We start from the raw sequence: 15985 nt of genomic DNA, 5'->3' as shown, positions 1-15985 counted from the left end.
ATTTTTGATCGTCGGTCAAGGAAGGTTCATAACCGACCTATGGTTGAGCTGATGGTTCGTTGGCAAAGCCAGAACCCTGAAGAAGCTACTTGAGTAGTTTTTCATAAGTTGAAATCATCTTACCCACACCTTATGGGCAAGGTGTTTTGAAGAGAGGAGGTATTTGTTACTGTTCTTTTATGAAGTATTCTAGAATTAGAAAGGAAGGGAAAGTGGGAGGGTTTGAGAAGATGGAATAAGTGCTTTGTACTTGTAAGTAGTAGAGGATACATGCGCAAGACAAGGGGAAGCTAGAGAACACGTGGGCAAAGACTGTTATGAAACAGTTATACAGCTAGCGTCCATTAGTGTAACAGGTTGGATTCCGTTAAATGGGCCGGTTGGGTTGTTGTTAATTGCGTCAACGCACGTGGGCCTTTTTCAGTTAAGCTTGTTATAACTGTCCATAAGGGATACTCTACAGGTGTGCTCATTTTAGTAGCTTTGTTTAGTATAAAAGGCCCAAGGCCTGCAATAAGATGTATTCAGACTTTTGTTCTCAATTGTAAGCCTAGAACTAGCTGTAATCTTAGCTTAGTGTGTTCTGTAGAAAGGAGTGTGATCAAACTCTAATTGATCTTTGTTTTAATTGCTCAAGTCTAAATAATACTCTACAAAGAAGTTCATTCCAATTCTAGTCTATTTGCTCTCTCAAATTCTTCTGGAAAAGTAGTTGGAGAGTAACAAAGGGTTTGATTTACCTTTTTTGTTTCAAATAGAAAACATGTAAAAGTGAAGTGGAAGAAGTTTGAATATTGATTTGAATACTGGTTTAAATGATACCAGTGTTGTTTCATTGAGATGAATATAAATAGACTTTACAGGAGATAAGCTATACATTTGAATTAGATTATATCCTAACAAACTATACATTTGAATGAGATAAGCTATATTTGAATTACAAAGAATAACTAATCTAAGAGATAATATTTACAAGATAATGTGATCAGACTTCTTTGTCTTCAACAATTCTAACACTGCAAGGATTCTTATTTGATGATGTGGCTATACTGTTAACATGTCCCCTCAAGTTGATGGGGAGAGAGAAAACCATTAACTTGTTACAAAGTAAAAGAAACCGGGCCCTGGTCAAGCTTTTTGTGAAGATGTCTGAAGGCTGTTGATGTACGGAAATGTAGCGCGCCAAGATATCTTTGTTAAAAACCTTTTCTCGAATAAAATGGTAGTCCACCTCTATGTGTTTCATACGTGCATAATATATGGGGTTAGAGGATAAAGAAAGAGCTTCCAGATTATCAACCCATAAACTTGGTGAAAGTGGAAGTGGAATTTGTAATTCCTTGAATAACATACGAAGCCAATACATTTATGAAACAGTGAGAGCCATTGACCTATATTCAGCCTCGGTGCTAGATTTGGCCACTACAGGCTGTTTCTTAGCTGCCCAAGAGATGAGATACGGTCCAAGATAAATTCCATAGCCTATAGTAGATCGTCTATCATCAGGACTACCAAGCCCAATCTGAATCACAATAACCATTGATTTGCAAGGACCCTTGAGTATAGTGTAATCCAAAATCAAGAGTACCTTTAAGGTAACGTAGAACACGCTTAACTGCTATAAGGTGAACACTTGTTGGAGAATGGAGGAATTGGCATAATTGGTTGACACTGTAAGAGATATCAGGCCGTGTGAGTGTACAATACTGCAAAACACCCACTATATGATGAAATTCAGTTGGATCAGACAGGGGATCCTCAGTGAACCGTGAGAGTTTTCCACTTGAGGCACACGGTGTTGAAGCTGGTTTTGCCCCATCTATCTTGGTCCTTCGAAGTAAATCAGCCATGTATTTAGTTTGCGTTAAGAAAAACTCATGACTGGTCCGTGTAGCTTGAATCCCTAGAAAGTAAGATAAGGCTCCCAAATCTTTGACTGCAAATTCACTCTTGAGTTTAGAGATTAAATGTGTAATTGTAGAAGAGGAATTGCTGATTACAAGAATATCATCTACATACACAAGAACAAATACATGAACTGAATTATGATGCAAAGTAAAGAGAGATGTGTCAATAGCTGATCCTACAAACCCAAAATCCACTAATGCTTGAGAAAGTCGAATAAACCAAGCCCTTGGAGCTTGTTTCAAGCCGTAAAGAGACTTGTGAAGCTTGCAGACGTGATCAGGAAAAGTAGAGTCTTCAAAACCCTGAGGTTGTTCCATAAATACCTCCTCCTCAAGAAAACCATGTAAAAAGGCATTAGATATGTCCTACTGATGAATAAACCAATTGAAATGTACAGCCAATGCTAAAACCAAGCGTATGGTGGCTAGTTTAATAACAGGGCTAAAAGTTTCATTAAAATCAATCCCTTCTACTTGATCAAATCCCTTGGCAACTAATCTAGCCTTATACCGATCAATGGTACCATCCGATTTTTGTTTGACTTTGAACACCCATTTGTTGCGAACCACCTTTTTATATGAAGGTCTAGGATACAACGACCATGTCTTATTATTTAGTAAGGCATTGAATTCGGCCTGCATAGCATCCAACCAGCAAGGGTGTATCACAGAATGCTTATAAGTTGTGGGTTCAATGGCTGGAGCAATTGATGATAGGGCTTGTAGAGAATATTTCGTTGAGGAGTAGAGGTGGTAGTTGGGACAAACCTTAGGAGTTAGGGAGTTGGTTTGAGAACGAGTGACCATTCGTGGTTGAGGATGTGGTAGTGTTTCGGTTATGGCAGGAGAGTCATTGCAAATGTTAGGATCAAAATCTTGAGAGTTGGAGGCCGAAACATGTGGGACATTTGCTGGAGAGTTGGAGGTCGAAACATGTAGGACGTTGTTGGAGGGTGGGTGACCAAAGCAGGTGATGAGCAAGGGGCCGTAACATTTGGGATGTTGGCTGGAGAGTTGGAGGTCGTAACATTTGGGACGTTGGCTGGAGAGTTGGAGGCCGAAACACGTGGGACGTTTGCTAGAGAGTTGGAGGCCGAAACAGGTGGGGCATTTGCTGGAGGGTGGGTGACCAAAGCAGGTGATGAGTAAAGGGCCGTAACATTTGGGATGTTGGTTGAAGGGTGGGTGACCAAATCAGGTGATGAGCAAGGGGCTGAAACATTTGGGACGTTGGCTAGATGGAGAGTGACCAAAGCAGGTGATGAGTCATGATTGGTGGCCAAAATAGGAGATAAGGATGAATTTGTTGAGGTGTCGTTAGAGATGGATTTGGTTGGAACAATATCTGATAAAGGTAAAGAGTAATTAAAATTTAAAAGAGAAAGAGATGTACATGAGGAATTTACAATGCCCAGAGAAGTGTCCGTTGCAGGTTGAGTGGAAACAGGTCTCTTGCTATCTAGAAATTGACCTTCATCAAATACCACATGTGTGGAGATATAGACACGATTTTCTTCGGGATCTAGACATCGGTACCCTTTTTGACCACTACTATAGCCAATAAAAATGCATATTTTACTCCTATAGTCCAATTTATGAGAAAAATATGGCCGAAGTAAGGGGTAGCAGTAACAACCATAAATTTTAAGAAGAGAATAATTAGGATGTTTCTTGAAAAGCTTGAAGTAAGGAGAGAGGTGATCTAAAACATGGGTAGGCATTCGATTGATCAAATATACCGCAGTTAAGAAAGCATCAACCCAATATGATTTAGGGAGGTTAGATTGTGCTAGAAGAGATAAACCTGTTTTAGTAATATGTCTATGTTTTCGTTCAGAGATGCCATTTTGTTCAGAGGTATATGGACATGTCAATTGATGTAAGATTCCATGCGTGTTGGTAAAAGATTTAAAAGCAGTTGAAACATATTCTCCACCATTATCAGTTTGGATTTTGCTTTATTTTACAAGAAAATAGATTCTCAACTAAGCTTTTAAATTTAACAAAGCATGAAAGAACTTCAAATTTTTGACGTAAAAGAAACATCCAAGAGAAACGAGAATGATCATTGATAAAAATAACATAGAATTTACAGCCACCAAGTGATATAATGGGGGAAGTCCATACATCCAAGTGAATTAATTCAAGAGGATGTGTGGAGATCCTTTGTGAATCAAAGAAAGGTAATTTTTTGCTCTTGGCAACATGACAAGGATGACACAATTGCTTGGATTTAATTGAGCCTGAAATAGGCAACAAAGATTGTTGAAGAAGTTTGTTGACAACTAAATCTGCTGGGTGTCCAAGACGAGAGTGCCAAACATTAAAAGGTGCTGTGACTCATAGGGAAGCAAAAAAACGAGACAGAAACGTAGCTGAGGAGAGGAATGTAGCTTTGGACGTGAATTTATTGGAACGTAATTGCTTGAGATAGATAGGGTAAAGACCTGCTTCACTTGGCCCCTGCAGGAGAATTTCCCTGGTTTGCATATCCTTGATGAGAAAATTGAATGCGGTTTGGATAAAATAGCAATTATTATCTCTACAAAATTTTTGTATGGACAATAAATTAGAAGAGGCATTTGGGCAGTGAAGCATATTGTTTAGTTGAAAATTATTGTGTGAAGTGGAGAAGAGGGAAAAACCAGTGTTTGCTATCTGGAGGCCTCCTCCATTGCCTACTGTCACTTCTTCAATTCCATGGTATGGTTGCTGTCATGACAGATTTTCAAGATCTGAAGTCACATGATGATTAGCACCACTGTCAAGATACCACGGTTGTTCAATTTCAGGAGTGCCATGCGTATGAGCAGCCATGGCTGCCAATTGGGGAGGATGACATCCTTGATAAGAGAAGTCCATCCTATGGTAGCAGTCTAAAGCTTGATGGCTTATACTCCCACAAATCTGACAGGGAACATGATTAGTAGGGGAAAAAGGGGTAGTAGACAGTGCTTTACCATTTGGGACAATAGCACCAGAAACGTGTGATCCTTATGGAAAGGAAACATGCTGCTGAGAACCTCCTGAGAACGGCTGGTAGTGCTGCGGAGTGGGGACCATCTGCTGTTGAGAGGGAACCATATGCTGTTGAGGAGGGATCATTTGTTGCTAAGATGGAAAGGAGCGTGGTTGCTACCCAACTGGAGGCCTTTGACTCTTGTAGTATTGTTTAGACTTTTGAGTAAAGAAAGCAATTTGCCCTCCTTCAGGTTGAGCAGTACGTTGATGGGCATCCAACATGTGATCAAAGTTCAACAACTCCATTTGAAATTCCTCAAATGGAATTGATTTCTCCTTGGTGACAAAATTAAAGGTGGTGATGAAGGATTGGTAAGGGGAATTAAGTCCTCCAACCACATATGAGATTAAATCCTCATCATCAACACTTTTCCCAACTGCAGCAAGTTGATCAGCATAACTTTTGGCAGTAGCAAGGTACTTGGAGCATTTCTGATTGCCTTGGGCGATGGTTTGAAGCTGACGCTTGAGGGATGTAACCCGAGAGCGTGAGTTTGGAGCAAATAATTTGGACAGGTGCAGCCAAACCTGTCTGGCTGCATTCATTCGATAAACAGTTGTTAATACCCTCTCAGTGAGAGCGGTGTTGATCCAGGCCAGTATGAACTGGTCCTTTTTCTGCCATAGCAAATACTCTTGACTGTGGACAGTTGTTGGGTTGCCCTCTACATCAACAACAAAAGCTGAGGGACAAATCTCTGTGTCGTCAACAATGCCTAGGAGGTCATTGTGGTGTAAGACAGGAAGAAATTGAGTGGTCCAACCCAAGTAGTTCATAGGACCCTTAAGTTTTATAGACACAAATTGTGTGATATTAGGGAAAACATATGAAGCGGAAGCAGGGCTAGTAAGCGCCATTGATGATGGATCGAAGAAGTGGGGTTAGCCAAAAAATGGCTCTGATACCAAGTTTGAATATTGATTTGAATACTGGTTTAAATGATACCAGTGTTGTTTCATTGAGATGAATATAAATAGACTTTACAAGGAGATAAGCTATACATTTGAATGAGATTATATCCTAACAAACTATACATTTGAATGAGATAAGCTATATTTGAATTACAAAGAATAACTAATCTAAGAGATAATATTTACAAGATAATGTGATCAGACTTCTTTATCTTCAATAATTCTAACACTGCAAGGATTCTTATCTTAACAGAAGATAGGTGAACAAAATAGGTAAAAAATCAGATTTGTGGTTTCGAGAGAAAAGATCAACCAATAGATTTGAGAACTCTAGTGCAATGGAGTTCCCTCTACGTAGACATTAATTGGAATTGATATGCTTGGTGATAGAGAGCAACTTGCATTGCCAAGAAAGCTTATTTAGTTAAAAACCAACAAAGTCCCATTGAGTTTCAATTACAAAGAAGTGCAAATTTGGGGTTTCGTTGGGAATGGGATGCACGTTGGAGATTCAAAAGAAAGAATTGACGTCTTTGGCTCAAGGAATAACTTTTAGGTGCTAAGGATGGTAACTTATTCAAAATGTCAACGTTTTTCAATATAGGCTTTCGAGAGAAAACAACTATAATTTGTGCTTTCGAGTCGAATGGGGGTCCTTCTGACATTCAAGGGTTTGAATTCAAATGGAGTGGAGTTCCCTTCATAGAAGATAGGTGAGCAAAATTGTTAAAAATTCAAATTTGGGGCTTCGAGAGAAAAGATTGACGAGTAGATTTGAGAACTCAAATGGAATGGAATTCCCTTCATATATCAGACATGGAGTTGATATGCCTAGCGATGGTGAACAACGTACTTGTATTGCAAAGAAAGCTTGTTAGATCATTTCCCGTCACTTAATTATTTCCACACAAATGTTATATGGTTAAATGTTAACAACTATTAACAAGTATCAGGCACTATAATATATACCGATGAAATTTGTTGTAAGAGGTGAAGAGTGTGCAACAAAGACGAAAAGAAAATAGACTTAAAAATGTCCCTTCCTTTCTTCTTGCTTTTGGCTAGCTCTGCAATTTCAGAGCTATGGACTGTACACAGCAGTTAAGATGTATGGAGTGGCTATAGAATTGAAGCAAAATGTTAGTATTAAAGTATATGATGCGACGTATATTTATTCATTTGGTTACTATTTATTGTACTGCGCAAATATCCGACATGCTGTTTAAAAGTATTTTTTGTTGCAACTAAAATGGAATGGTGGATAGAGTTTTTTAAGGTGGATTAAAACAGGGGTGGAGGGAAGGGAGGTCAAGAGGGGTCAAATACCCCCTCTCTGAACCAAAATGCTGGCTCTGCCACGGTTTGGAGCAGTCTCATGCTAGGCGAAATAGTGAATGGCAAAGTGATCCCACAGTCCCCGGGTAGAGCCTGGGAGTGATAGTGGGCTATCCTTGTCATAATCACTAATCATCTCTTTGTCCCTGTAGCAATTACTTGTGGTGTTTTACTTTGATTTCTCTTCTATGTAGAGGGCGGTTCTGGAACCAGCAATGCAAAGGCGTGACATGATCGGTCGTGCTAGAACAGGAACGGGCAAAACTCTTGCTTTTGGAATTCCCATTATGGATAAGATCATTCAGCTCAATGCTAAACATGGGTTCGGTTCTTTGATTCATTTTTTCCCTTGGCTGAGTGATGGAATTCCAACTGTTTTCTAAAGGTACATGTGTTTATGTATGTTTCACCATACAGGCAGGGCAGGTATCCGCTGGCGTTGGTTTTGGCTCCAACAAGGGAGCTCGCCCGCCAGGTTGAGAAGGAATTTGATGAGTCCGCGCCAGGATTGGATACAATTTGCGTTTATGGTGGTACGCCCATCTCAAGCCAAATGAGGCAGCTTGACTATGGTGTTGATGTGGCTGTTGGCACACCTGGTCGCATTATTGATCTTCTGAACAGAGGTGCCCTGAACTTGTCAGAAGTTCAGTTTGTTGTTCTTGATGAAGCTGACCAGATGCTTCAAGTTGGCTTTCAGGAGGAAGTTGAAAAAATCTTGGAGAAGTTGCCGCAGAATCGTCAGAGTTTAATGTTCTCTGCAACAATGCCATCTTGGATTAAAAAACTCACCCAAAATTACCTAAAAAATCCACTAACAATTGATCTGGTGAGTTTGTGGCTTCATTTTAGTCAATCATCAGATAATAACGTTCACATTCTCTTGGTCCTCTTAGTTCTTACTATGCCCACTCAAGGGTATGCTTGATGGGTCCGATTCTATTCTTTCTTGTATTGTTACTTTTATTTGAGTTTGATTTGATTCTGTAGCTTGTAGTCGATGTCATTACAGGGATAGGAGTTGGAGATAAAAAGGTTTAATCTCGCATGTTGTTCATTTTATAATGATTTTAGTACTTGTCACTGCAACTTGAGGTGAGAGGTCTATAGTTATGACTAAGGTATTTCTGAATCATGGCTTCAGTATGTACTAATATACGGGGAAACCTTTTCTGGTCCGTTCTGTGTTTGGACATCTAGTGTAACTGCAGAAAGTTGGGGTTCTAGTGTATGGTTACAAGCACATTAACGGCTTAACTGTTCTGTAGGTTGGAGATTCTGATCAGAAGTTGGCTGATGGAATTTCTCTATACTCGATTGCATCAGACAATTATGGAAAAGCTTCAATTATTGGACCTCTGACAACAGTATGGTTTCAGAACTTACATATATATTAAAAAATTTCTCTCTGTTTGATGGTCAATGTTATTTTATTAATTATTTATTATATTCTTTTAAACGTTCATTTTGTTCTTCTTTGCAAAGGTCAGAGAACTTTGTGAGTTCTTGTTTTAACCTAGCTCGTTCACTATTGTTTCCATTCTCACCATCAGATTTGTTTGTCAGGAGCATGCAAAAGGTGGAAAATATATTGTTTTCACTCAAACAAAACGTGATGCTGATCGATTGGCATATGCCATGGGAAGAAACTACAAACGTGAGGCTTTGCATGGGGATATCTCACAAAGTCAGAGGGAGAAAACACTTGCAGGTTTCCGAGATGGGCATTTGAATATTTTAGTTGCCACTGATGTTGCCTCTCGTGGCCTTGATATTCCTAATGTTGATCTGGTAGATTTTTGCTCCATTCTTCTTCTTATGTAAATTGTTTTTTGGCGATTATTAATCCTCCTCAGCTGAAAATTAACTTGTGTCCTTCTTAGTTGACAATAGATTAATCCACTTAGTTTGTAATTGATATATTATAACTTGTTTCTCTGCTCCCTATTCTTTTGCTGCATGTATTATTCTTTTTATTTTTCCCTCTTTGCAGTTTATATATACAATGATGATTCATGAACTTTTCAATTCAGTATATCCTTGATTTCTAATCTATGAGACCATGCTGCAAGCAGGTCTCCTGATTGGGCCGGCTAAGTTTTGGAAAAACTGGCTCAATACTTGTGCCAATTGAAAGTTTTGTTGCTAACCTTTCTTTGACTTTTCTTGGATGGTTGTCTGATCAGTTACCATTTGTCAAATTTATTTATTTTTTAAATTTATCACTTCATTATCATTTATTTGTCTGTATGCATGTGTGTATGAAGAAAGTATTTATAATTTCTAATTTCTTGGGATTGTTGCTTTGACATATCATTCTGGATAAAAAGAGTAATTTGTCCTAAAAAACTATTCTGTACGTGAACTAATTGTTGAATTGTTTGTTCCAGTTTGAAATTTGAAGTGATAAATTGAAGGCTTGTGCTGGTTTCTTTTTGCTCCTTCTAGTAAGGTGCTTCCTTTTTGTGTACTTATATCTAGGGTGCCTTATGCTTTTAATGATATGGGTTGATTATTTATAAAAAAAGGGTTGTGCTGGTTAAAAGTGTCATGTCGTTAACCATTTATCTCCTACTGTTTTGAAGAAATGTATTTATGTTTCCTAAAGCTGCCGTGTTTCTATGTTCTGGTGGCACATCTGAAAGGTGTGTTGTAGATCAAAACTCTCAGCCCCCTGGTTACTTTCTTTCCTCATTCTCTCCTTGCCTTCGATGGCCTCCATTATAATTTCCATGGAGTGAAAACCGTTGAAGTTATGGTGACCATTTGCTTTTATTTCTCCATTCACTCTATTCCTATGCCTATGCTTAAAGGATTTGATTCTTTATTTCGCTTCAACTAAGTGCTTGGTGCCCTTATTTTGTTGTCTTGGTTGGTTCATTCATCTGCCATCTTAAAAATACTAGGCTCCCTTGCTTCTCCGGATTCTCCAGCTTGCTTCTCTATTTTAGTGGGTTTCTTTTCTTTCCTTTTTTTTTTTTTTTTGAGTATTGCATGCTGTTTTGGTGGTCCTATTTGTTTTGTTGCTCAACATTTAAACTCATCTCTTGTAGGTAATACATTACGAGCTTCCCAACAATTCGGAGATATTTGTTCATCGATCAGGCCGAACAGGTCGTGCCGGGAAGAAAGGAAGTGCTGTCCTTATTTACACACAGGACCAGGCAAGGGCTGTCAGAGTTATAGAGCGAGACGTTGGATGCAGATTTACAGAGGTTAGAATTTATCTCCATTTCCATTTGCATCATCCTATTTATTCACTCTGAGTTTAAGAACTGTTTGGCGGTGATGTGATGCTTTCTTTCTTTCTTATTTAACATGGATTATTGGATGTTAATCTGATTAGATAGAATATAGGTAGAATGCTTTTAAGAATGAAATGTATGTCTCTTGTTAAACCAGTGGGGTCTATATGCTTGATGCAAAGTCATACACACAAACTTACCTCATCACACAAGAATTTAGTTCTCATTTTGTTGTGGACGTGGATAGCAATGCGAATAATATTTTTTACTTTGAGTAGATAATAGATGTCACCATATGTTGGTTGAGAAATAGTGTTTATCTGGTTGTGAAGCATCATGTTATATGATAAGGAGGAGCGATCAAAAGTAGTGAGAAAGTAGTTTTCTGAAAGTATTGTGTTTAGAATTCTATGACCGATCTGAATTGTTGGTTTACTCTGAACTGCATGTGCAGCAAACTAGCTATTTTCATATCGTAGATATACATGTGCATATTTTACACAATGCATGCATGAGGACATATACATTGCTGACTGAAGTACAACCCTACAAATAGACAAACAGAACGAGTTAAATCCTACCACTGGTGTGACCAAAATCTCTCAAGATAACTAACAGATCTCTCTCTAACGAAACGAACAATCATGTGCATGTAAAATCTTTAGTGTGGGACTGATTGGCACCTTAGCAGATGTTTTATGTTAGACTGATTGCTTGAATACTTGTTGGTTATCAGCTACCCAAAATTGTTGTTGAGGGTGGAAGTGGGGACATGTTAGCTGACATGGGTGGTGGTGGTAGATTTGGCTCTCATGGAGGCACGAGGGATCGTCGGTTTGGTGATAGCGCTTTTAACCGCTTTAGTGGTCAAGGGCGTCCTGGATTTGGTCGTAGCAATGGCTATGGAGATTCCTCTAGTCAAACAAGTCAATATGGTGGACCTAGCTCTGGACGTTTTGGTTCCTTTGGTGGCCCTGGATCTGGGAACTTTAGTGGTTCTGGGTTTAGTCGTTCATGTGCTTTTGGCGATTCTAGTAGTTCAGACCGTTCTGGTGGTTTTGGGGGGCTTTGGTTCAGGCCGTTCTAGTGGATTTGGTGACAACCTATCAAGCCAAAACAGCAGTGGCTTCAGTAATTCTCGTACTAGACGTTTTGGCAGCTTTGGGGATGATAGAATCAATGATGATCAGAACAATGGGAGAAGAGCATTCTGACTTTGTTGAATGGTACAATTACATTTCTTCATCACAAGAAAAGTTGGAAGTTAATTTAGATGATTGCTTTATTCTTTAATTTGTCTTTATTTGTTGATGTATTTTTAAGTTATGGGGCAGCCAGTAACAATAGGATACTTCCAATGGCAGGTAAGGAAACAATCGAGATGATTGCTCTCAATGCGGAGATGATTGCTGAGAGACTGATTCTATTTGATTTATAGTGTTTCATGGGAGGGGCAAGTGGCTTAATTATAGGGATCCTTTACCTGCAAGAAGCTAATATTTCTAGTAAGCTCTAAGACGTAATATTAACACTTATTAACTCTTCAGTAACATGTCAATTTCTGATACGTCACTAAAGGGTGACGTGTCAGAATTTGACACTTCACTAAATTCCCATTAGTAACTTCTAATTTGTTAACCCACCACACAGGTTACTAATGACACGTCATGTCAACAAGCTTGACACGTCACAAATGGTCCATTACAAAAAAAAAAAAGAAAAAATCAAATTTTTGTAGTGAATGTTGAGATATTTTGTTGTTTATATTCAAGCTATGTCATTATCTAAAGAGAACAATCGCATCTTATTCTTATGTAATTTATTTTGAAATAGTCAGTTTTTTTTTTTTTTCCTCTTTTGGCCTCTTTGTTTATTTTCCTTTTCATCTCAGTACTTAATTGATGAGAATGTACTGCTTTCCTTGGTATTGTTTAGATAAAATTATGGAGTAGATAAGGAGATTATGAAAGTTGAGTTTACCAAAACATATCACCGTAGTGTCTATTGTGAAACAAGAAATGCTACACTCCCAAGTGTACATTTTTTGACACGATATTAAAATTATTATTAGATTCAATAGTAATTAATTCAAAATTTAGTGGCGATTTTTAGTGTCATGATAGAGAGTGCATTTGAGAATGTGAGTGTAAGCATTTCTTTTGTGAAAATGGTGTTCAATACATTTGTGAATGTCTGACAGGGTAAACAATTATATCATGTATATGGGATCCAACAGGAAAAGGGAAAAATGATAAATGACCATCATGGCCTTGTTTGTTAAACTACTTACTACACCACATTATTCACTTCATTTTTTATAAAAAAATCATCAATACATTTTCACTTTTATATCACATCATTCACTTTTTATTACTATTTAAATAAAAAAAAAATCATTACAAAACAAAATTTTTTCACTTTTCAATACCACTTTTCTATTTTCTTATATCAATCATTATTTTTTTTTTTAATATTTTTAACTATGAACAGTGTCTTAAAGGGTTGTTGTTTGTCAAACACCCTCCATATATGCTAGTTGATATATGGAAGATTATTGGTATACTTTTGATTTAATTATTTTGTCGAACTTTTAAACTAGTTGGTTCTCTTGCAGACTTGCAGTCATGGCCTGTTCTTTGGTACACGGAATGGTAAGTTTATTAGGAAAATAAATAGTTATTACTAGGAATGAAATAATGTGAAATGGAATAGCTATTCCTATTCTTAAGTTTTGGTGACAACACATGGGCTCTTATTGGAATTGTACCAAAATTACTAAAATACTACGAATACATATAAAAAATAAAATAAAATAATAATATTTTTTTTTAAAAAAAAAAAAATCATTTCCTAAAGTCTTTGTCTAATGAGTAATGCTAGAAGGAAGAACATGTCTTCCTTGTGTCCTAAAATTGTTGTGACTCTTAAAATCACTATTGAATTTATGATAAATGATTATTATATTTTAATCTAATAGTAGTTTTTAAAACCACATTAATTTTGAGATAACAAAAGGAAGACATGAGTCTTCCTTCTAGCATTACTCATATATCACTTTAATACATTTAGAAGTGAGATCTTGTATGGCCAAAATCTTGGTATGTTGAGTGGTCACATATACCATTGTGGTAACACTATTACTCAAGATAAAATTCTTAGTCAAATAAAATATTTTCAGTAGTTATTTTTTTTTTATTTTTTTTATTTTTTTTATTTTTTTTTTTAGTAGTTATTGACATGATATGCTACATGATCATCTTGCATGCCACATATAGAACCATCTCAACCATTTCGATGACAAAATCAAGCGTCGATGTAATTGATGTCATATTTGAAGAATTATATTGAATTCTTATATTTTAAGAAGAATAATATTATTTAGTAGACTGTTATACAACTGTCATACAACGAGTAACACCAAATGTAAGATTCATGTCCTCACACATTAATATGGCTTTAAAATCACTAATAAATTTTGATCAAATAGTAATTTTAAAATCTATATTTAATTTTGGAAGGAACACTGGGGACATGAGTCTTATTTTACGTTGAACATTACTCATCATACAACTAGAAAATGTTGCAGTAAAAAATTAGCCATTTGATCACCATTAGTTATAAAAAAAATAATAATAATAAAAACAAAAACTGATTGTCACTAGTATGTCATCCCATTATATAGCAATTTACTAAGGGTCCATTTGTGTTTGTAATTTCAAAAGGTGCAATTTAAAAATTACAACTTTAAAACACACGTTTTGAAAACACAATTTTTAAATACACTACATTTAGCAAAATTGTAATTTAGCATTTAAATCATTTTTCTTTTTTTTTTTTACTTGCAATTTGAATACGCATTTTTTCACGTTTTCAAATCGCAATTTTTTTAAAAATGCACTCCCGAACTTTACTTTTTCTTTACAATTCCAAATGCATCCTAAATAGCATTCCTCTTTCAAGAATGAAGTTCAAACATATGTCAAATTTCATGGGCCAAAAGTGTATTACAATCTAGTTTTAAAATAAACAGTATATAATCTCTCATATCCCTTTCATATTTTCCAACTCTATCGGTAGATAACCCAAATATGAGAACCTAATTGTATCCTTCATCAATCATAATTTATCGTGAACCTCGGGCTCTTCATCGTGAACCTTGGGTTCTTGGTCAATTTTTTCAGTCAATGAGACGTCAAGGTCTCTGGTTGATTGGCCACTTTGGTTAAAATTCCCCTCAAAAGTCGTGTTGGGATTAGTCGCATTCTCCCCACTGCTCTCAGTTTCATTATTCTTTTAAAATAAACAGTATATAATCTCTCATAACCCTTTCATATTTTCCAACTCTATAGGTAGATAACCCAAAAATGAGAACCTAATTGTATCCTTCATCAATCATAATTCATCGTAAACCTCGGGCTCTTCATCGTGAACCTTGGGTTCCAGGTCAATTTTTTCAGTCGATGAGACGTCAGGGTCTCTGGTTGATTGGCCACTTTGGTTAAAATTCTCCTCAAAAGTCATGTTGCGATTAGTTGCATTCTCCCCACTGCTCCCAGTTTCATTCTTTATAGGCTTTGGCTTGGGAATTCTATTAATGCTAGTAACCTGAAAAAAAAATAATAATAATAAAAATTAAAAAATAAAAAAAAAATCAACTAATTATGGAAGACGGTATGACCAAGGTATAGAAATATGTGGTAACGCTATATAAATTACTTCCTTAATAAGAAAAAGGTGGGGAATTAGAACACTACCTTGTCTTGCAAATCGAATAACTTCGTATATACTTCTTCAGACGTGAATGCCGGAGCACTGAAACCAGAGGTCCTTTGGGAGAGAAAGAAAAAGGAAAAACAGCTTAGTATATATAGAATCACATTTTGATTTTCGTGGATGACACCATCCAATCAACAATACTTCTGTGCAATGGATCACTCGACTGAAATCTACCATCCCGCGAGTCCTGATTGTCATCTCATGTTAAGATGACAATTATCTAGAAGCAAATAAAAAGTAATGAAAGGCCCTTTACATTTTCAATAAACATCTCTATGCCCATTTCAAGTTTCCTATGCCAAATTAAATTCATTCGGGGTGCAAGGGGGTGTAACTCTAATACACAAAAAGTGTACATGAGAACCGGTAAAGTAAGGAAAAGAAAAACAAATTTTCAAAAACTCAGAAAAATTAGAAAAGTTTCCTATTTGGAGAGATCCTGAAAATTTAAGAAATAAAATAAATAAAAAGGAAAAGAACTTAACATATGATTTTTCCATTTTAACATAAGTAAGAGCATCATCTCCAGCAACTTTGTCTAAAATATCTAACCAAAAAGTACACTTTTTTACTCTAGCTACGGCTTTTTCTATACAACTCCAACAAATTCTCTATTGTCTTCTCTACTTTTAATAAAACTTAATTATTACTTATAAAAAAAAAATCTCTATTGTCTTCTCTACTTTCTTTTAAATATTATTTCTCAATTTTTTTTTTTTTTTTTTTTAATCTCACTATTTCTTCCTCAACCACTCTTTCTCACCACCGGATGAAATGAGAAAAAAAAAA

The 15985-nt window shown here is 36.5% G+C and overlaps 2 protein-coding genes and 1 pseudogene across 2 annotated transcripts in view; 1 reads left to right on the top strand and 2 right to left on the bottom strand.

The window, feature by feature from the left end:
* Nucleotides 1-2743: 2743 nt before the first annotated feature.
* On the bottom strand, nucleotides 2744-5012 carry LOC132165138 (early nodulin-like protein 1). The gene is made up of 2 exons (XM_059575633.1): nucleotides 4931-5012; nucleotides 2744-3252 (listed from the first exon to the last, which is right to left on the bottom strand). Exons 1-2 carry the CDS (start codon nucleotides 5010-5012, stop codon nucleotides 2744-2746), a joined length of 591 nt encoding a protein of 196 aa, XP_059431616.1.
* A 1644-nt stretch (nucleotides 5013-6656) lies between these two features.
* Nucleotides 6657-11643, top strand: LOC132165137 (DEAD-box ATP-dependent RNA helicase 53, mitochondrial-like; annotated as a pseudogene).
* A 2739-nt stretch (nucleotides 11644-14382) lies between these two features.
* The window catches only part of LOC132165519 (heat shock 70 kDa protein 17-like), an 18682-nt gene continuing 17079 nt past the window's right edge, over nucleotides 14383-15985 (bottom strand). The window contains exons 13-14 of the mRNA XM_059576122.1: nucleotides 15175-15247; nucleotides 14383-15025 (exon numbers count right to left, since the gene is read on the bottom strand). Coding sequence (XP_059432105.1) covers nucleotides 14813-15025; nucleotides 15175-15247 — 286 coding nt within the window. The 3' untranslated portion in view covers nucleotides 14383-14812. The remainder of the gene's footprint in view (nucleotides 15026-15174; nucleotides 15248-15985) is intronic.

This window comes from Corylus avellana, chromosome ca11, assembly GCF_901000735.1.
Source record: "Corylus avellana chromosome ca11, CavTom2PMs-1.0".
NCBI classification, from domain to species: Eukaryota; Viridiplantae; Streptophyta; class Magnoliopsida; order Fagales; family Betulaceae; genus Corylus; species Corylus avellana.
Note: the sequence above shows the minus strand (reverse complement) of the source record. Positions and strands in the feature narration are given on the sequence as shown.